The sequence below is a fragment of the Procambarus clarkii genome, chromosome 68 (assembly GCF_040958095.1).
Source record: "Procambarus clarkii isolate CNS0578487 chromosome 68, FALCON_Pclarkii_2.0, whole genome shotgun sequence".
Lineage (NCBI taxonomy): Eukaryota > Metazoa > Arthropoda > Malacostraca > Decapoda > Cambaridae > Procambarus > Procambarus clarkii.
Genome location: NC_091217.1, coordinates 17,231,678 through 17,254,490, shown reverse-complemented (window position 1 = coordinate 17,254,490; position 22,813 = coordinate 17,231,678). Strand labels below are relative to the sequence as shown.

Here is a 22,813-nt window from a genome sequence, read left to right as displayed (position 1 = left end):
CGGGGATGCCTGAGCAGGGCACGGAGTCGGGGATGCCTGAGCAGGGCACGGAGTCGGGGATGCCTGAGCAGGGCACGGAGTCGGGGATGCCTGAGCAGGGCACGGAGTCGGGGATGCCTGAGCAGGGCACGGAGTCGGGGATGCCTGAGCAGGGCACGGAGTCGGGGATGCCTGAGCAGGGCACGGAGTCGGGGATGCCTGAGCAGGGCACGGAGTCGGGGATGCCTGAGCAGGGCACGGAGTCGGGGACCCCTGAGCAGTGCGCGGTGTTGCAGGCACCGGAGCAGAGCGCGGTGTCGCAGGCACCGGAGCAGAGCGCGGTGACACAGGCACCGGAGCAGAGCGCGGTGTCACAGGCACCGGAGCAGAGCGCGGTGTCACAGGCACCGGAGCAGGGCACAGTGTCACAGGCACCTGAGCAGGGCACAGTGTCGGGGGCGCCGCAGCAGAGTGCGGTCCCTGGCAGAGGGAAACAAACAAAACAAGGCCCCAAAATCTGTTGGTATTACAGATGGGCTACCTGTAAGCATGGGGAATCGGGAAGAATAAATGGAACATGTACACACGATCACCCTAGAAAGTGCAGAAACCTCCTCAATACAGGTAAATGTACCAAAAGTTGTGAATTCTTTCACCCAGAAATTTGCAAGAACTCTTTGGACAGGAAAGAGTGCTTCAATGCTGAATGCCCAGCTTTTCATATAAGAGGTACCAGGCGAATAAAACCGACAGACTACCACTATGAAAACAGCCACTACTCCATCAACCGGGATAATTTTTTAGCAAGAGGAGGAGGAGAAGAATGGCTAAAAATGACCAGACTCTACCACCAACTCGGTCAAATGCTAGAGAGGACGCAAACACAGTGGCCTCCTTACCAGAGCCTCAGATATTAACACCAATTAAAGCATCCAGCACTTCCACTAACACGATAACATCATTTATATTTGCCAACATCCAGGGTATAAAAACACGCAAATCCAACAAAGTTCATTTTATAGATGGTCTCCTTCATGAGGCAAATGCAGTGTTTGCAGCCCTAACGGAAACTCACACAAAGGACTACCTTGATGGTGAAATATGGATCCCAGAATACAATCTCTTCAGATGTGATAGGAAACACCGGCTTCAGGGTGGGGTCAGCCTCTACATCAAAGACACACTCATCTGTACTGAGCTGCTAAACACCTCAAATGATATGGTGGAAGTGCTGATAGTCAAAATAGAGATCCTAAATGTAGTTGTTGTCCTTGTATATAAGTCACCGGAGGCAAACCCTCAGCAGTTTAAAGACCAACTAATGAAAATAGAGCACTGCTTGGAAAACCTCACAAATCCAGCTCCGAACATCATCCTGCTTGGGGACTTCAACCTACGGCACCTGAAATGGAAGCACCTGGCTAATACAGTAATATCAGAAAGAATACCAGGAAGTAGCCTAAATGAGCAGGCACGTGCAAATGACCTGCTACGGATGTGCGATAGGTTTGCCTTAAACCAGCAAATAGTAGAACCAACTAGGAAGGAGAACACGCTGGACCTCATTTTCACTAATAATGATGAGTTGATCGGGAACATAATGATTACAAATACCTGTTACTCAGATCACAACTTAATTGAAGTTCTGACAACCATGGGGAATGGACCTTCAAAACCAGTCCAGATTCCCGGTGGAGGACATTTCAGCAAATTCAACTTCAATAATAAACGGATAAACTGGGAGCAAATAAACCAGGACTTCACAGAAATAAACTGGGAAGAACAGCTAGGAAATGCAAACCTGAACCAGTGCCTGGAAAAAATAAGCTCAGTAGCACTAGAAATATGTTCAAACCGCATACCCCTAAGAAAAAAAGAGAAAGAGATGCAGATTGGAACGGGAACGTCGTTCCCTATATAGGCGAAGAAAACGAATCGCGGAACAACTTGAGAGTCGCACCCTATCTCAAGAACGGCGAATAAGGTTAGGTAGAGAAATAGAAACAATTGAACTCAAGCTACAAGAATCATACAAAACCCAGGAGAGGCAAAGAGAGCAAAAGGCCATCAGTGAAATAGAGAGAAATCCGAAATATTTTTTCTCCTATGCAAAATCAAGATCAAAAACCACATCTAGTATCGGGCCCCTGCGAAAGGGAGATGGAACTTTCACAGATGACAACAAAGAAATGAGCGAGTTACTGAGGAAGCAGTACGACTCTGTTTTCAGTGAGCCATTAAATGCACTAAAGATTGATAACCCAAATGAATTTTTCATGGATATGATACCAACATCAAATCACATATCAGACGTCGCCCTATCCCCACTAGATTTTGAAGAAGCCATAAACAGTATGCCTATGCACTCTGCACCAGGCCCGGATTCTTGGAACTCTATATTCATCAAGAACTGTAAAAAAACCACTATCGCAGGCCCTTCACATTCTGTGGAGACAAAGCCTAGATACTGGCGTTATCCCTGACATACTAAAAACAGCAGAGATAGCACCACTCCATAAAGGAGGAAATAAGGCAGAGGCAAAAAATTACAGACCGATAGCACTAACATCGCACATAATAAAAATTTTTGAGAGAGTGCTAAGAAGTAAGATCACAAAATACATGGAATCACAGCATCTCCATAACCCCGGACAACATGGTTTCAGAACAGGGCGCCCTTGCCTGTCGCAGTTGCTGGACCACTATGATATGGCATTAGATGCTATGGAAGACAAACAAAACGCTGATGTAATTTACACAGATTTCGCAAAAGCTTTTGATAAATGTGACCATGGTGTTATTGCACATAAAATGCGTTCAAAAGGAATTACCGGGAAAATAGGCAGATGGATCTACAATTTCCTGACTGACAGAACCCAATGTGTAATAGTCAACAAAATAAAATCCAGCCCATCAACCGTGAAGAGCTCAGTCCCCCCCAGGGTACTGTGCTTGCTCCAGTACTTTTTCTCATCCTCATATCGGACATAGACCAGAACACAACCTATAGCACTGTATCATCCTTTGCAGATGACACTAGGATTTTCATGAGAGTTGGCAACATAGAGGACACGGCAAACCTCCAATCAGATGTAGATCAGGTCTTTCTATGGGCTACAGAAAATAATATGGTATTCAACGAGGATAAGTTTCAGCTCATGCGCTACGGAAAAATTGAAAATATAAAAACAGAAACCACGTACAAAACGCAGGCAAATCATAACATAGAACGAAAAGGCAATGTAAAGGACCTGGGTGTACTCATGTCGGAAGACCTTACCTTTAAAGAACACAATAAAGTAGCCGTCACAACTGCAAGAAAAATGACAGGTTGGATAACAAGAACTTTTCACACTAGAGATGCTATACCGATGATGATACTTTTCAAAACGCTTGTGCTCTCTAGAGTGGAGTACTGCTGCACAATGACAGCCCCTTTCAAAGCTGGAGAAATTGCTGACCTAGAGAGCGTGCAGAGATCCTTTACTGCTAGAATCCACTCTGTAAAACATCTAAATTACTGGGACCGACTAAAGAGCCTAAATCTGTACTCCCTTGAGCGCAGGCGGGAGAGATACATAATAATTTACACGTGGAAAATAATTGAGGGGCTGGTCCCAAACCTGCACACAGAAATAACACCACATGAGACCAGAAGACATGGCAGGATGTGCAGAATACCCCCGTTGAAAAGCAGAGGTGCAACAGGTACTCTGAGAGAGAACTCTTATCAACATCAGAGGCCCGAGACTGTTCAACACGCTTCCACTACACATAAGGGGCATAACTGGCCGACCCCTCACAGTGTTCAAGAGAGAACTGGATAAGCACCTCCAAAGGATACCTGATCAACCAGGCTGTGACTCATACGTCAGGCTGCGAGCAGCCGCGTCTAACAGCCTGGTTGATCAGTCCAGCAACCAGGAGGCCTGGTCGACGACCGGGCCGCGGGGACACTAAGCCCCGGAAGCACCTCAAGGTAGCCTCAAGGTAGGTAGGTTAGGTGTGGTGTTTAGATTCTGTTGGCGATTATTTTATTCAACCCGTCCTCAGACCAAGTCCATTAAATCCAGCGGTCGACCCCAAAGACGCATTCATCAATTTTAACATGCAAAATAATAACATTCAAAATAGGAATTCTCTCAAAAATAAATTTACATTGTTACATATTAGCATACTGTGCATATTTAGGCATTGGTTAGGTTAGGTGTTTAGGTTCTATTAACGATTATTTCAATTTGTAGTACGTGGGTGAAGCATTTACAGTGTTGCGGTTCGAATAAATTCGTCAGTGAAGCACTTGTTCCGGAAGTGTTCGAACGAAATCAATTGTGAGTCGTGTGTAAACCGTTTTTCACTCAAACAGCTGGGGGTTTGGCGGGTGCATGGAATGGACTTTTGGCCTTTGTTTAGAGGCCGGCTGGAGTTACGAGTACTGCCGCTCACCCCCGCCCCCCCCCCCACATTACCCCAACTCTCCCCCACACTTCCCCTACCCCTCCCCCACCCTCCCTCCCTCAAGCCCCCCACACGCGACAATCTTCATCTGACGACGACGACACCTGAGAAGTATCTTCTTTCTCCACAGCTGAGACACGCGCACACGTCCTCCTCCATAGTCTAGAGACGCGCAGCACCGCGCATAGGTACCAGAACCCCCCGCCCCCCCCCCACCCCCCCACCACGGAGGGGCTGTAGTACACAGTCAAGAGCGGGGTCATTCCACCCCGACCTTCCCCGGCTTTCTTAATGACGTATTAAATACAAATGTGTAACCCTAATTCGATATAAACACAGACATTGACAATGTCAACATGGCAATATAGATTTTCCAGAAAATCTGCGATAAACTTTATCATGAAAAGTGTATCCCGGTCGGCCGCTTTGGCAGTGAAGTATGATGGTGAAGGGTGCTAGGAGCGCCCACAACCACGACTGATGCTTGCCAGCGAACACACTATGTTACTCCCACGTTAGTTACACTATTGTTACGTTGATGCAAAGTTGTAACAACGTTGTGGTTAAGTTGTTTGATGGTGTGGCGGGTAACTGGACGGTCTGGGCTGGGGCCGAGGTGGCTTAAGGTCCAGCTGACCGGTGCCATGTAACTATTTGCCCGGATAGTAACCTTGTGTTACCTTGTATAGTGTAAGAAGCATCAGCGTCAGTATCAACATGTGTGTGAAGGGAGGAGCGGTGCTCACACAACACTGCTCTTCCCAGGGTTCTCCACGCCGCCCACTCAAGCTTACCAACTACCATTTCATTTAAGATTATTTGATTATGAGAATCTCTTAATCACGTCCAAAAGTGCATTAAACTGTGCAGAGCTCTGTAACGGAGCTCTCTCAAGGTAATGGCAGTCAATGACTAATTTGAACTGGTTTGTAGAGGTCTGGTGGTGAGTTTGAAGGCATGACGACCTCCATCCAAGACTGGCACTCTAAACCATCCCTCTCTCTCTACCCCACCATCCCATCCATCCCCTACCCCTTAACCCTTATGCCCGTTATAACGTAGACTACCTTTAAAGTACACTCCCATAAAGCCCACTACATAATAAGGAGTAGAGCCAGGCTTGAAAGTAAGCCTTAGTAAAACAAACAGTTCTAAGCGTGTGGTGTGTAACAATGCCACAGTACCCGGCGGTAATTGTCAACAACAATTACTGTAGCTTCGAGAGATTTATTGTACACGATTGTCAAAACTTTGCCTATCCCAGCGCCATCTGTTGACCCTGATGGATTTATGTTATAGGATATACGCGAGAATATAATACAATTTCGCACCTGCGACTGAAATTTGCATCATTACCAAACCCTGTGACCGGTCGACGCCGGCCAATAATGAAACAGACGCGCTTACAGACTCCGGATATGGACCCTAGACAAAAAAAATATATATATATATTGTGACGATAATCTCCTTCAAGAGATTGAGCCTGCTCTTCCCTTCATAATTACGTCTTCACAACTATATAAAAGACTATGGAAGAAATGTCCAACAACGACAACAAACACCAGCAAGGCTTGCAAGGGTGAGCAGAAACGTATGCAGCCCGCCACCTGTTCGGACCCAAATCACCAAACTACCCGTTGATCGCTACGGCTCCGCTGATTGGTCGCCGGTCTGGCTGCACCTGCACTCGCCCCCCAATACTACCCGATGTCTGGGGTCGCCCCAACATCAGTCTTCAGAATGTTCCGTGCTTTCGTAGCCAGCACACCTCCCAGCTAGACGTTAGCGTGTACTGAGAGAGGTGGTGGCTTTAAGCCAATATTCCAGCACCTCCCACTTACTGTTGTATTGCACTTCTTGTTATTTTGCCTTAACGTAACTTTCATTGTGTCATTTAAGTATTCTTATTATTTTGATTCATTGATTTTATTATACATATTTGTTTGTCCATATTTTCATGTTTTGATTTATTTAACGTAATTAAAATTTCATTGTTAAAGTTTTACTTGTGTTTTGTGTGTCTTCTCCTTACCTTACCACAGACGAAGTTCCAGTTTTTCTATTTTTTTTTATAACTATGTGACGAGGCCATACCCCTAGCCTTAAACAGCCGAACACCAACGCGTTACCGTCACAAGTTATATGGGGGCCTGTCCTAGGAGCCTCACTCAGGTACTGGTGCCAAGTGGTAATTTATGGTAAGCGTATTTAACTCTGTTAACGTAGCTTTACTATTTTTCATTCAATTTCATTTTTTATAAGGTGCGGTGTATTGTGCATTACGAGAGTAACATATAGTGAAGGTGAGACAACTTTGGATTACGTGGTGACTGTAGGCCTCAGTCATACTCTTAATTGGTCATCTCTCCCTCCATGTTATTACTCGTATTTACCATCTATGTCCCTTGAATATTTCTCATTCTGACAGATCATCATATTGGTACCCTGGTACTGTGGTCTGCCCCGGGTCAAGAGTACCCAATCTTCTGCAATCTGACTGTAGGAGGACAAGAGGGCCATAGTTCCTCTAGCTCGAACTTTAGTTGCTGAATTGGGACCTCAGCAGCAGTTCTCGTCACCAGTTGACACCTCGCACCCCTACACGTCAGTCAGAGATGATGATACATACAACGGTAGGGAATTAGCTTATTTTTTCAGAGCACAAAAGTTCGCTAATTCTGTAAGTATCATATTAAATTCAGTAGGAAAAACTTGCTTTATGTCCTATAGAGACTTGGCAAGGTATGCCTACATTCTTGGACTACCAATTTTACTTTTGAAGCATTTAACTGTTTCATTTGTTTTCGAAACTTTGTTTCATTTGTTAGTAGGATTTTCTTGCCCTTATTCTCTTACATGAGTACCGGGTACAAGATTTCCTGCGCCCTTGATTTAATTTAATCATTTAATATCTTTCACTTAACGTTAATTGTTAAAGATCACACAGGATAGGTGCCAGTTGCCACGTTGTCCTGTTTCTGACATTTCATTATTGAACATTCGTGTACCTTTATTTGCTAATTTCACCATGTTTCGTCTCCAAACTTTCTGTGCAAATCCAGCAGGTGAAATAGGGACTTTAAGTCGTGCCAAGAGGACTGAACTACAAACTCTTGCACATGAGTATCAACTAGAAGTTCCCTACCAAGCCAACAAAAATGACCTACACAACCTGTTGCTGGATTACTATTTAGAGCAAGGTAAGATAGACTCTGAAACTCATGAAACTTACTATATTGCAGATAAAACTGATTTGGCAACGCTGAAACTCAAACTAGAGCTGGCCAAGATTGAAGAACGAACAGCTGCCATACGGAGGGAAGAACAAGAACGCGAAGCTGCTATGAGGAGAGACGAACGAGAACGCGAAGCTGCTTTGAGGAGAGAAGAACACGAACGCGAGGTCGCATTACTCCGTGAACGTGAACGAGTACAGCTTGAAACACTCCAGGAGCGGGAACGCTTACAGCTTGAAACCAAACAACGCGAGTTGGAAATACAACGCGAACATGACAAGCAACAAGCGACTCTGGCTCTAGAGTGTCGTCAACGCGAAATCGCCTTGGAAACTTCACACTTCACTCAACGCCAGCAAGCTACTGCCAATCTTCCCGTCAGTTTTAATATATCACATGCAAGTAAGTTAATGCCATCCTTTGTAGAAGCAGAAGTTGATGTGTTCTTTACCACCTTTGAAACCCTTGCTAATCAACTCAGTTGGCCTGTCGACCAATGGGCCACACTTCTCAGAGTCCATCTTACAGGTAGAGCTGCAGTCACACTCAGTACTTTGGCGTCTGAGAATGACTACTACACTCTGAAACAAGCAGTGTTGGACGCCTACCTCCTCTCTACTGAAAGTTATAGAAGGAAATTCCGTGACCACCTGAAGGCAAGTACCACTACCTTCCTCGAGTTTGCTAACACGAAACGGAGGTATTTCATGAAATGGCTGGAAGCAGCACATGTCTCTACTTTTACAGAACTCGTCAACCTGATGCTTGTTGAAGAATTCTTGAGACGTGTGCCGCCTCCTGTCCGCCTCTACTTAGCAGATAAAGAAGAAACCGACTACCTGAAGTGTGCTAAGTCGGCTGACACTTACAGCCTCATCCACCGGCTGACACCTGAACCATCCTCCAGTAAGAAGTCGTGGTACAGTTACGAGAAGGTGAGCCCCGATCAAGCTGGTTCACAACTGTACTGCAAGTATTGTAGACTCTATGGACATACCATAGACAAGTGTGGTAAGTCTCAATACAAGGGAACCACTGACCAACAACGACCCAAACCAACTCCTCCTAAGTCCGGTAAGCCTGTGATGAATGTTGGTGTTGATGTTAATGATCTTTCTCTTTTCAGTAACCACCTGTATACTGGAACTGTCTCTGCCAACGGTTCAAATCCGGAGGGACGTTTCAAATTGAAGATCTTGAGGGACACAGCGGCTCTACAATCGATCATCTTGAAGTCGGCTGTGCCCAACATAGTCTACACCGGGGAAACGGTCTTCATCACTGACCTCACTGCTACTACTCCATACCCTCTCGCCAGAGTCCACCTGGATTGTCCCTACGTGAACGGGGAAGTCCAAGTCGCCGTCAGGGAAAAGCCCTTTCCCATGCCTGGAGTGCAACTTCTCCTAGGCAACGACTTGGCAGAAGACCTGCAACCAACCAACCTGATCGTCATGGACAAACCCCAGGTGTGTAACTCTGTGCCAAGTAACCCTATTCTTGAGTATGTTCCAGCAGAGGTTCAAGAGAGTGATGATGTTTCTCCTCCGGTTCTCGTGACCACCCGTGCACAAGCCGCACGTCCACAGCCAGCTGACTCTACTGCTACCGCTGTCCCTCAAGACCCTCAGAAACTACCCCCGCATCTGACCAAGTTGGAGTTCCGTAAGTTGCAGAGGGAAGATCTTACTTTAACACCATTATTTTTCCAGGCTGAGACTCAACCCGACAGTATTCCTGGGTTCTTCCTAGAGAACGACTTGCTCTACCGCAGATATAGACCCAGTAAACTGAAGGAGGAGGACGATTGGGCCAACACCGAACAACTTGTGATTCCCACCAGCCTGCGGCCCACTATTCTACACCTGGCCCATGGAGCATTCTCCCACTACGGCTTCAACAAGACTTACCATGGGATTCGTCAAGACTACTACTGGCCAGGTATGGTAAACAACGTCAAACAGTACGTAAAACAGTGTCATACATGTCAGATGGCAGGCAAACCGAACGTCTCCATTCCCAGAGCACCACTGATTCCCATACAGGTGCCTGCGGAACCTTTCCACAGACTCATAATAGACTGTGTTGGTCCTTTACCTCGGACCAGTTCAGGTAACGCCTACATCCTAACCATCCTGTGTCCTACCACCAGATTTCCCATAGCAGTTCCAGTGAAGAACATCACGGCTGCTACGGTTATCAAACATCTACTGAAGATCTTCACTCAATACGGATTTCCCAGGGAGATTCAAAGTGACTGTGGCACCAACTTCACCAGTGATCTCTTCAAAAGGACACTGGAGGAGTTCAACATCAAACAGGTATTGTCCAGCCCCTATCATCCTGCTTCACAGGGTTCTCTTGAACGTAGTCATCAGACCATCAAAGCACTCTTGAAAAAGTTTTGTAGTGAAACCTCAAAGGATTGGGATAAGCAGATTGACCTAATAATGTGTATTTTCAGAAGTCTCCCCAATGAGTCCCTAGGAGTATCTCCTTATGAGATGCTCTACGGCCGTAAGTGCCGTACTCCCCTTAAGGCTTTCAAAGACTCTCTCAGAGATGCCACCTTCAGTGAGCATCAGAATGTGCCCCAGTTTCTTCAAAACCTTCAGCACATTCTAGAGAGAGTCCACCGCTTTGCCCATGATAATCTATTGAAAGCCCAGGTGAGAATAAAGACTCATTACGACCAGACCAGCAAAGTAAGAAAATTCAAGCCGGGAGACTTCGTCCTTGCTTATTTCCCTATCCCAGGTTCACCTTTACAAAACAGATTTTCAGGACCCTACTGCGTCAAAGAGTGCAGGAATAATAATAATTATGTGATAGAGACTCCAGATAGGCGGCGGAAGACCCAGCTGTGCCACGTCAACCTCCTGAAGCAATATAATGGTACTCCTCCCACTGTCTTGATTAATTGTTCTACCTTCACAGAACCCTACATCCACAGTGAGACCATCCCGGCTTCTTCTCCCGAAAGCACTGACAAGGAGTCGGCGCTTTCTAATTCCAAAATCCTTAATGATCTTCCCAAATGCTTTCAGGATAATACTCGTGCTCCTATGCCCTCTTCTAATTCCACTCTCACCTCGTCAGATAAGCCCTACATCCTCCATGTCGACGCCAATGGTACCGACGATGGTGGTGTCGTGATGCAGCAACGAGGCGAGAAGAATTCACCTGTCAGCGACTACTGCTACAAGGAACGACGGAACAATTGGCAAGGAGCTACTCTTCCTCATCCTGAAGCTTCAGCACTTCACTCCACACCTGAAAAGTGCTCGGTCCACCATCAATACGGACCACACCACCCTACACCTCCTGCAGCACGCCCACTTCTCATCTCAACGTCTTCTACTATGGGCTTGCTAACTGCAGAAATTCAACCTGGAGACACGCTATACCAAGAGTCTGACAACATCTTAGCCCATGATCTCTCCAGAGTTTATGAAATAGAAGCAACTCCATCCATTACTCCACCACATAACGACGTACTTCTTCCAGAACCGCAGGCTTCGGGGGAGAGTTGTGACGATAATCTCCTTCAAGAGATTGAGCCTGCTCTTCCCTTCATAATTACGTCTTCACAACTATATAAAAGACTATGGAAGAAATGTCCAACAACGACAACAAACACCAGCAAGGCTTGCAAGGGTGAGCAGAAACGTATGCAGCCCGCCACCTGTTCGGACCCAAATCACCAAACTACCCGTTGATCGCTACGGCTCCGCTGATTGGTCGCCGGTCTGGCTGCACCTGCACTCGCCCCCCAATACTACCCGATGTCTGGGGTCGCCCCAACATCAGTCTTCAGAATGTTCCGTGCTTTCGTAGCCAGCACACCTCCCAGCTAGACGTTAGCGTGTACTGAGAGAGGTGGTGGCTTTAAGCCAATATTCCAGCACCTCCCACTTACTGTTGTATTGCACTTCTTGTTATTTTGCCTTAACGTAACTTTCATTGTGTCATTTAAGTATTCTTATTATTTTGATTCATTGATTTTATTATACATATTTGTTTGTCCATATTTTCATGTTTTGATTTATTTAACGTAATTAAAATTTCATTGTTAAAGTTTTACTTGTGTTTTGTGTGTCTTCTCCTTACCTTACCACAGACGAAGTTCCAGTTTTTCTATTTTTTTTTATAACTATGTGACGAGGCCATACCCCTAGCCTTAAACAGCCGAACACCAACGCGTTACCGTCACAATATATATATATATATTATATATTATATATATATATATATATATATATATATATACACACATACACACGATTACATTTTCTTCAGAGGTACCAGAAGCATGTTATAACTTTGCCAATAACAAGCTTGACCGTCCGGGTATATATTTAAACGTGTCTTAACTTGGGAACGCGCGCAGGTGTACACACACGCCAACCATAGCACACAAGGTAAGCCAATTATCAGGAGAAAGCACCAAGCCATTAGACTATATATAGCACTGGGAAGGGGCCACGATAAGGATGTGGGATGGGACTGGGGAAAGGAATAGTGCTCAACCACTTGGACGGTCGAAGATTGAACGCCGACCTGCATGAAGCGAGCCCGTCGCTCTACCGTCCAGCCCACAAGAGGATATTACCGGCTTCACGTTCTCCGTGTCAGTGGTCCTCATCTAACAAGTCAAGGTCACGAACCCTTCCAGTAACCGGCATCCAGCGCCGGAAATGTCTATATCAGACCTGGGAACTTCAGGTATTTACTTCCCTGTCTATTGTACAACTTTAAACTTACGAGTTGACTTTCTTAGATTTGGAAGCGTCCAGCATCACCAACTTCACGAGATTAAGAGCTGAAGGCAGTACAAATTTCGTCACTGATAATGCAATTCTATAACATGTGGCGTGGGCCCACTTTCTCCACAAACAAAGATGACATTTCCTATATAGCTTCAAAAAGGAACCCGGCTTCTCGAACATTACATCGCTTCTTGACATATAATTCCCCTCAAGCCAAGAGCTGATGTACTAAACTAAACTGGTCGCAAAATTGACGTGATGTCCCGTTTCCAATTCGTTGGTCTACGGTTAGGTTCGGGTAATTTAGTACATCAGTTTAGTGACGTTGTGAACGCTCCAGAGGACGGGCTACGAGATGAACCAATATCATTACGGTCAATACTCAGAGTTGTGCTACTCATCCAGGTCAATACCGAGAATAATAATTGATAGGAATAACTGTGGTGCAGTAACAACGACGTGATTGGCTCTGGATTAGACTGACAAACTGTGACTATACTCAACAGATTAAATCAGAGGAGACAAGACACTGGTTAAACAAGAACGCTGAGCCTTGTCCAAGAGAAGTGAACACTAAAGTGTAAGAGGAGCTTTACAAGTGAGTGTGAGACGACGACGGCTGAGCCACGGAGAAGACGGGTCCCAAGACGACACTTCCACCCATCCATACCCCCCCCCCCCCAAGCCCTCCCTAATTCCCCCATACCCTCCCTTTCCCCTCACCCCCCTGAGCCCTCCATTTTCCCCCCACTTAGCCCTCCCTTCTTCCTCAACCCCCTCAGCACTCCCTTTTCCCCAACCTCCCCCCCCCCCCAAGCCCTCCTTCCTTTTATGCCCCCCGAAGCCCCCAAACCCTCCATCCTCCCATACCCCCCCAAACCTCCCCTACTCCCTCACTCCCCAAACCTTCCCTTCTCCCTCACTCCCCAAAGCCTCCCCTTCTCCCTCACTCCCCAAAGCCTCCCCTTCTCACCCCCCCCCCCCCCAACCTCACCCGCCTCCCTGCACCCCAAGCCCTCTTTTCTCCCCAGGCCCAGAAGGAATCTCCCCTTGGATACTAAAGTTAGAAGCAGAAGCGCTGTGTCTGCCACTCTCCATAGTGTATAACAAATCATTGGTAACAGGGGAACTGCCAGAAATTTTGAAAGCAGCTAATGTAGTCCCGATATACAAGGGGATAGACAGGAGGCACTGAACTACAGGCCAGTGTCCCAAACGTGAATACCATGCAAGCTGATGGAGAAGATTGTGCGAAGAAAGCTAGTGGAACACCTGGTGCGAAAGAACTTTTGTAACACAGCATCAACATGGGTTCAGGGATGGCAAGTCCTGCCTCACAGGGTTACTTGAATTCTACGACCAGGCAATAAAAATCAAGCAAGAAAGACGGTTGGGCAGACTGCATATTTTTGGACTGCCAGAAAGTCTTTGATACAGTACCCCACAAGAGGCTAGTGAAAAAGCTAGAGATGCAGGCTGGAGTGAAAGGGAAGGTACTCCATTGGATAAGGGAGTGCCTAAGCAACAGAAGACAACGAGTCCCTGTGAGAGGTGAGGTCTCAGATTGGCGAGACGTCACAAGTGGAGTCCCGCAGGGGTCAGTCCTTGGACTGTTTCTGATCTATGTAAATGATCTCCCAGAGGGTAGAGACTCGTTTCTCTCAATGTTCGCTGATCCAAAAAATTATGAGGAGGATTGAAACAGAGGAGGCTACAAGATGACCTAGACAGACTGAATGAATGGTCCAACAAATGGCTGCTGAAGTTTAATCCGAGTAAATGCAAAGTAATGAAACTAGGCAGTGGAAACAGGAGGCCAGACACAAGATACAGAATAGGAGATGAAGTACTTCATGAAACGGACAGAGAGAAAGATCTAGAAGTTGATATACCAAAATTGTCTCCTGAAGCCCACATAAAAAGAATTACGTCTGCGGCATATGCGAGGCTGGCTAACATCAGAACAGCCTTCAGGAACCTGTGTAAGCAATCATTCAGAATCATGCACACCACATATGTAAGACCAATCCTGGAGTATGCGGCCCCAGCATGGAGCCCGTATCTTGTCAAGCACAAGACGAAGTCGGAAAAAGTTTAGAGGTATGCCATAAGACTAGTCCCCAGAACTAAGAGGTATGAGTTACGAGGAAAGGCTGCGGGAAATGCACCTTACGATACTGGAAGACAAGAGTAAGGGGAGACATGATCACTACCTACAAAATCTTCATGGGTGTTGACAGGATAGAAAGGATGAACTATTCAACACTGGTGGTACGCGAACAAGGGGACACAGGTGGAAACTGAGTGCCCAAATGAGCCACTGGGACGTTAGAAAGAACGTTTTCAGTGTCAAGAGTAGTTAACAGGTGGAATGCATTAGGCAGTGATGTGGTGGAGGCTGACTCCATACACAGTTTTAAATGTAGATATGATAAGAGCCCAGTAGGCTCAGGAATCTGTACATCAGTTGACAGTTGAGAGGCGGGTCCAAAGAGCCAGAGCTCAACCCCCGCAAACACAACTAGGTGAGTACACACAGCAACACTCATCCCCCCCCCCTTCCACACACAGCAACACCCCCCCCCCCCCTCCCTCTCCCACACACCAATTAGTAAATGTCAACCTACACCCACCTTCACAAAACATTGGGTCAGTCACGCGCAGAACCAAGGACAAATCTCCCCCCTGATATCCCTACTAATGCTACATTATTATTAAATGTGTATTATTTCTTAGTAAGAATATCCTGCCAAGAAGGGTTAGCCCATATCCAGTTTCTATCTACAGAGGTACAATACCAAGAAATTCCTTAAATTTATATTTTTCTTATCATAAACATTAAACTTTTTCCTTCAAAACGGAATATATTACTTGCATAAAAATAATTCAATAGAACGGGTAAATGGAGCTATTATGACGACGTCTGATTAATCAATGGTGGAGGACATGCAGAACCTGACTCACTGCTCACTAATCAATGTGTGGTGGGAGGCGCCCCGTGCTACTGCCTCCCACGCTACGACCCCCACGCTACGACCCCCACGCTACGACCCCCACGCTACGACCCCCACGCTACGACCCCCACGCTACGACCCCCACGCTACGACCCCCACGCTACGACCCCCACGCTACGACCCCCACGCTACGACCCCCACGCTACGCCTCCCACGCTACGCCTCCCACGCTATGCCTCCCACGCTACGCCTCCCACGCTATGCCTCCCACGCTATGCCTCCCACGCTATGCCTCCCACACTGCCTCCCACGCTATGACTCCCACACTGCCTCCCACGCTATGACTCCCACACTGCCTCCCACGCTATGACTCCCACACTGCCTCCCACGCTATGACTCCCACACTGCCTCCCACGCTATGACTCCCACACTGCCTCCCACGCTATGACTCCCACACTGCCTCCCACGCTATGACTCCCACGCTATGACTCCCACACTGCCTCCCACGCTATGCCTCCCACACTGCCTCCCACGCTATGCCTCCCACACTGCCTCCCACGCTATGCCTCCCACACTGCCTTCCCAGGAAGGAAGGAAGGAAGCTATCCCAGCATCCGGGTGTCCCAGCACGCGGGTGTCCCAGTACCTGGGTGTCCCAGGAGCTGGCAACGTTGTCTTCAGAGGGGAGGGGAGCTGATTGGGGGACACGGAGAGGGGAGATGACCGACGGAGAGGGGGAGATGACTGGGGGAGGGGAATTAAAGAGGAATAACAAACGAGACGTGCATCGGTGATGTTGGAAGGTTGTGCAGAGGGGGAGGGGTTGCAGAGGGGGAGGGGTTGCAGAGGGGGAGGGGTTGCAGAGGGGGAGGGGTTGCAGAGGGGGAGGGGTTGCAGAGGGGGAGGGGGTGCAGAGGGGGAGGGGGTGCAGAGGTCGGGCACAAAGGAGTGGGTAAACAAGAGGGAGGGAGAGGAAGAGGGAGCCTGGTTGATCACTCCAACACCAGAGGTCAGAGACCTACAGGCCGCTGGGACATTGATCCTCTTACTCTCCAACAGGTAGGTAGTCAACAGGTCCGGGGGAGGGGGGGGTTAAGAGGACGGGTAGAAGATACGAGGACAGACAGGAGTGGGGTAGACAGTGGTAGACCGAGGCTCGAGACAAGAAGACAGGCAGACAGGCAGACAGGCAGACAGGCAGACAGGCAGACAGGCAGACAGGCAGACAGGCAGACAGGCAGACAGGCAGACAGGCAGACAGGCAGACAGGCAGACAGGCAGACAGGCAGACAGGCAGACAGGCAGACAAGAAGACAGGCAGACAAGAAGACAGGCAGACAAGAAGACAGGCAGACAAGAAGACAGGCAGACAAGAAGACAGGCAGACAAGAAGACAGGCAGACAAGAAGACAGGCAGACAAGAAGACAGGCAGACAAGAAGACAGGCAGACAAGAAGACAGGCAGACAAGAAGACAGGCAGACAAGAAGACAGGCAGACAAGAAGACAGGCAGACAAGAAGACAGGCAGACAAGTGTGATGTTGGGAGCTGAGGAGCAGAGTGGTGTTGAGGGTAGAGACAACTAGAGGGACACGGAGAAGGCACTTGGTAGCCAAAACAAAAGCCTGAAGACTGTAAAGGAGGTCCAGAGTGAGCTGGGAGATGGAGGGAGAATTAAATAATAAGAGGGATGGGAGGAGGCGGCGAGGCGGGCACATTACAGCCCGTCTAGAGGATGCTCACACGGCTCCCTTGACGGTATCACACTGCTACACTAAATTTGCAGAGGAAAAAAACACAAATTGGACCGGCAAACAACGGGACGGAACAGAGTGGAACTATATTTAACGATTCTTCGCGGCAGGGGATCGTATTCCAGGGACCTGCCCGAAACGCTACGCGTACTAGTGGCTGTACAAGAATGTAACAACTCTTGTATATATCTTAAAAAAAAAATGTGGTGTGGAGAGTGGGGGATGGAGGGACAGGTGGAGACCAACCCTCCAACATGTTCAACACCGTGGCTCATGACTCCCCTGCCCACCTTCCATACAATTTAGCATTTTATAATAAAAAAAATCCATAATTTCGGCCCGGAATGGGAGGGCGGCCACCCGGGGGGGCCCGGGATGGGCGGTGATGGTGGAATAGGAAGATAAGAATAGCATTAATCAGGCAAGGGTGCGACAGGACAGCATATATATAAGGTCTAAAAGGAGAGGTAAAATACATTAAGGATTGTTAAGGTAAGGACAACTACCGTTGGTTCAATACGACTATTTCCATTAGGAACACCCCATCATACGTAAGTCTCGGAAGGTTGGAAGAGTCGGGGAGAATAGTGAAGTTGTCCAGAGTATTTTGTAAGTAATTACAGAGTAAGTTGTTCACGTGGTGCCGGGGTGGCCCCCTTCTAGTGGTGCCGGGGTGGCCCCCTTCCAGTGGTGCCGGGGTGGCCCCCTTCCAGTGGTGCCGGGGTGGCCCCCTTCTAGTGGTGCCGGGGTGGCCCCCTTCAAGTGGTGCCGGGGTGGCCCCCTTCTAGTGGTGCCGGGGTGGCCCCCTTCTAGTGGTGCCGGGGTGGCCCCCTTCTAGTGGTGCCGGGGTGGCCCCCTTCTAGTGGTGCCGGGGTGGCCCCCTTCTAGTGGTGCCGGGGTGGCCCCCTTCTAGTGGTGCCGGGGTGGCCCCCTTCTAGTGGTGCCGGGGTGGCCCCCTTCTAGTGGTGCCGGGGTGGCCCCCTTCTAGTGGTGCCGGGGTGGCCCCCTTCTAGTGGTGCCGGGGTGGCCCCCTTCTAGTGGTGCCGGGGTGGGCCCCCTTCAAGTGGTGCCGGGGTGGGCCCCCTTCAAGTGGTGCCGGGGTGGGCCCCCTTCAAGTGGTGCCGGGGTGGGCCCCCTTCAAGTGGTGCCGGGGTGGGCCCCCTTCAAGTGGTGCCGGGGTGGGCCCCCTTCAAGTGGTGCCGGGGTGGGCCCCCTTCTAGTGGTGCCGGGGTGGCCCCCTTCTAGTGGTGCCGGGGTGGCCCCCTTCTAGTGGTGCCGGGGTGGCCCCCTTCTAGTGGTGCCGGGGTGGCCCCCTTCTAGTGGTGCCGGGGTGGCCCCCTTCTAGTGGTGCCGGGGTGGCCCCCTTCTAGTGGTGCCGGGGTGGCCCCCTTCTAGTGGTGCCGGGGTGGCCCCCTTCTAGTGGTGCCGGGGTGGCCCCCTTCTAGTGGTGCCGGGGTGGCCCCCTTCTAGTGGTGCCGGGGTGGCCCCCTTCTAGTGGTGCCGGGGTGGCCCCCTTCTAGTGGTGCCGGGGTGGCCCCCTTCTAGTGGTGCCGGGGTGGCCCCCTTCTAGTGGTGCCGGGGTGGCCCCCTTCTAGTGGTGCCGGGGTGGCCCCCTTCTAGTGGTGCCGGGGTGGCCCCCTTCTAGTGGTGCCGGGGTGGCCCCCTTCTAGTGGTGCCGGGGTGGCCCCCTTCTAGTGGTGCCGGGGTGGCCCCCTTCTAGTGGTGCCGGGGTGGCCCCCTTCTAGTGGTGCCGGGGTGGCCCCCTTCTAGTGGTGCCGGGGTGGCCCCCTTCTAGTGGTGCCGGGGTGGCCCCCTTCTAGTGGTGCCGGGGTGGCCCCCTTCTAGTGGTGCCGGGGTGGCCCCCTTCTAGTGGTGCCGGGGTGGCCCCCTTCTAGTGGTGCCGGGGTGGCCCCCTTCTAGTGGTGCCGGGGTGGCCCCCTTCTAGTGGTGCCGGGGTGGCCCCCTTCTAGTGGTGCCGGGGTGGCCCCCTTCTAGTGGTGCCGGGGTGGCCCCCTTCTAGTGGTGCCGGGGTGGCCCCCTTCTAGTGGTGCCGGGGTGGCCCCCTTCTAGTGGTGCCGGGGTGGCCCCCTTCTAGTGGTGCCGGGGTGGCCCCCTTCTAGTGGTGCCGGGGTGGCCCCCTTCTAGTGGTGCCGGGGTGGCCCCCTTCTAGTGGTGCCGGGGTGGCCCCCTTCTAGTGGTGCCGGGGTGGCCCCCTTCTAGTGGTGCCGGGGTGGCCCCCTTCTAGTGGTGCCGGGGTGGCCCCCTTCTAGTGGTGCCGGGGTGGCCCCCTTCTAGTGGTGCCGGGGTGGCCCCCTTCTAGTGGTGCCGGGGTGGCCCCCTTCTAGTGGTGCCGGGGTGGCCCCCTTCTAGTGGTGCCGGGGTGGCCCCCTTCTAGTGGTGCCGGGGTGGCCCCCTTCTAGTGGTGCCGGGGTGGCCCCCTTCTAGTGGTGCCGGGGTGGCCCCCTTCTAGTGGTGCCGGGGTGGCCCCCTTCTAGTGGTGCCGGGGTGGCCCCCTTCTAGTGGTGCCGGGGTGGCCCCCTTCTAGTGGTGCCGGGGTGGCCCCCTTCTAGTGGTGCCGGGGTGGCCCCCTTCTAGTGGTGCGGGGGCCCTTAGTGGTGCCGGGTGGCCCCCTTCTAGTGGTGCCGGGGTGGCCCCCTTCTAGTGGTGCCGGGGTGGCCCCCTTCTAGTGGTGCCGGGGTGGCCCCCTTCTAGTGGTGCCGGGGTGGCCCCCTTCTAGTGGTGCCGGGGTGGCCCCCTTCTAGTGGTGCCGGGGTGGCCCCCTTCTAGTGGTGCCGGGGTGGCCCCCTTCTAGTGGTGCCGGGGTGGCCCCCTTCTAGTGGTGCCGGGGTGGCCCCCTTCTAGTGGTGCCGGGTGGCCCTTCAAGTGTTGAAGGGCCACCCAGCAAGTGGACAAGCCCTCCAGTGGTCCACAGTTGGCACCTGTAAGTCAGGGACGACAACAGTCCACCTCACATTTACACTTACAATAAGGTGGAGGTGAACGGTCAACTGGTTCAGTAATATCCAGCTGAACAACAGGTATTCCTGCCCTGCTTGGCCGGCCACCCCCTTCCCTCGAGCTTACACAACCAACAAATTACAAGGTACTAAAAACAAGCTGACCCAAGCCACCCACCTAACCTAACCAAACCAACCTACAGAAAACGTAGATGTTTGTGAGCGTGAGAAAAGAATCCACGCATTCCCGTTGTTACACCTCCCCGTTGTTTTGCAAAGAAAATCTACGCACCTCCGTTGTCATACAAAAACAACGTCAGTGTTCCAACAAAATAAAGAAAATCACGTCCGTTGTTAGGAAGTGTGTGTTAGAGAGCAAGTCAAGTGGTCTCATAATACCTCAGTCTGCAGGTTCCCGGCTGCACACACACTATAGTCTACAGTCTGCAGGTTCCCGGCTGCACACACACTATAGTCTACTTAATATCAATTTAGCCGAATTCAACATAACCGCCCATGAAGGTAGCGAGGGGTGTGGTGGTGAGAGAGGAGTGTGAGAGGCCTTGGTGGGAACTATCAGGAGAAAGTGCCAAGCCATTACGACTATATAGCCCTAGGAAGGGGTCAGGATAAGGATTTGAGATGGGACGGGGGGAAGGAATGGTGCCTAACCACTTGGACGGTCGAGGGATTGAACGCCGACCTGCATGACCCCCTTAAGTGGTTGGGCTTGAGATGTTGGAGGTTAGTGGTGCTTCGCCTGGCTCCTCACCTCCAGTTAGCGGGGCTCCAGCCCTTCTCACGGCTACCCTTCCTGCCCGACCTGTACTAACATACCGGTTTTGACTTCCTTAATACCTTACCATTCTATTATTAAAATATAATAAGAACACACAAGACATAGGCCCGGACCCTTCTTAGTGATGTTACTAAAAAGTAGTTTTCATTAGTCTAAACGTAATTTGTTCATTCGTTAGTCTAAAATCTACGTCTAGACTAGTTAGGTTCGTCCTAATCTTCACCTTAGTACTTCCCACTGTGGAAGACGCGTAAGCTGTTCCTTAAGAACAAACCCGCTTAACTTGGCCATGTTGACGCAAATGTCCTCCACATCCTCCATCAATTTTTAAGTGTCTCGAATCAATTACTTTGAAGTAATTATCAAAGAAAGGCATAGCAGCTGGAAGACTATTAGCTCCAATTACTATGATAATTTGAAACAAATTTGCAATTTTGGATTCGATTTATTTGATTTAATTGCATTGTGTCGTTTTTAATATAACTTATCGGTACATTATACGAGCCGTAAGTGAAATTTCTTAAATCTTCTAACAATTCTCGATTAAAGTCTATAAATAAAGTTCAAAACTAGGCACTTCACCCGGGAACACAAACGATAATTTGAACCCAGTTCCAGTTGCATCATTAAAAACGTCACCGGCTTACACACAACACCACCAGTGCCACTGTCACCAAAATTATACCACATAATATGCATAATACTGCACCTAGTATTTGTGGGAGCCGGTCGGCCGAGCGGACAGCACGCTGGACTTGTGATCCTGTGGTCCTGGGTTCGATCCCAGGCGCCGGCGAGAAACAATGGGCAGAGTTTCTTTCACCCTATGCCCCTGTTACCTAGCAGTAAAATAGGTACCTGGGTGTTAGTCAGCTGTCACGGGCTGCATCCTGGGGGTGGAGGCTTGGTCGAGGACCGGGCCGCGGGGACACTAAAGCCCTGAAATCATCTCGAGATTACCTACATCATAACTTCGTATATTTAATTTTAAAACTAGAACACCGAAATATAATTTCACACGCAGCAGTCATGACCCGACACCTGACCTGTCCCCGACACTCGGGCGCTGCTGCCTCCGTCTAGCGGGCGGGCGGGCGGACTGGGTAGTGTCCTCCACCCGCAGACACAACGCGCGGTCAACCATCCCTTACACGGGTCGTGCTCCGCGGCTCACTAAAGAACGAGGACAACAGAGTTAAGAGATCATACTGCTGTAACCAACGGTCTCTGGCGTCACGTTCTACACCGACCCGCGTCCACTAGCCAACTGGTGGTCCTTAGAGCAACCCATCCTCGACTCTAGTCCATTACATCCAGCGGTCAACCCCACAGACGCATTCATAAATTTTAACATACTGTTTATTCAAAACGGGAATTTTCTCAAGTATAAATTAATATTATAATATATTAGCATATTGTGTATAAATAGGCATAGGTTAGGTTAGGTTAGGTCAGGTCAGGTGTTTAGGTTCTGTCGGCGATTATTTGTATTTGTAGTACGTGGGTGAAGCATTTACAGCGTTGTGGTTCGAACAAAATTCGGCAGTGAAGCACTTGTTCCGGATATGTTCGAACGTCAGCAGTTGTGAGTCAGCCCGTCCTCCAAACAAAGATCCAAAAGTGATTCCATGCACCCGCCATACCCCCTGTTTATGAATGAAAAGCGGTTTACACACGACTCACAACTGCTGACGTTCGAACATATCCGGAACAAGTGCTTAATACGACGTGCTTAATACGACGCTTAATACTTAATAATAGTGGTTAATACGACGTCATACCTTTGTACTTAGATTGAAGGTTACATCCTTCGTGGGGGCATGTGTACATGTATACAACGCTTGACTGCTATAAAGGGTTCTCCGTCGGCTTCGGGCTGTTTTTAATAAGGAGGTCGGTAGTCTTCT

The 22,813-nt window shown here is 49.7% G+C and overlaps 1 protein-coding gene across 3 annotated transcripts in view; it reads right to left on the bottom strand.

Moving 5' to 3' along the window:
• Nucleotides 1-22,194, bottom strand: part of LOC123774824 (oxysterol-binding protein-related protein 1) — a 229,664-nt gene extending 207,470 nt beyond the window's left edge. Inside the window, exon 1 of one of the 3 annotated variants that reach the window (XM_045769486.2) lies at nt 22,116-22,194. Coding sequence is in view for 1 of the 3 variants with exons in the window: in XM_069310883.1 (XP_069166984.1) it covers nt 21,953-22,050 (98 nt within the window). In the remaining 2 variants the exon portion in view is untranslated. The other 2 variants (XM_069310883.1, XM_069310884.1) reach the window with 2 other exon arrangements.
• Between the last annotated feature and the right edge of the window lie 619 nt (nt 22,195-22,813).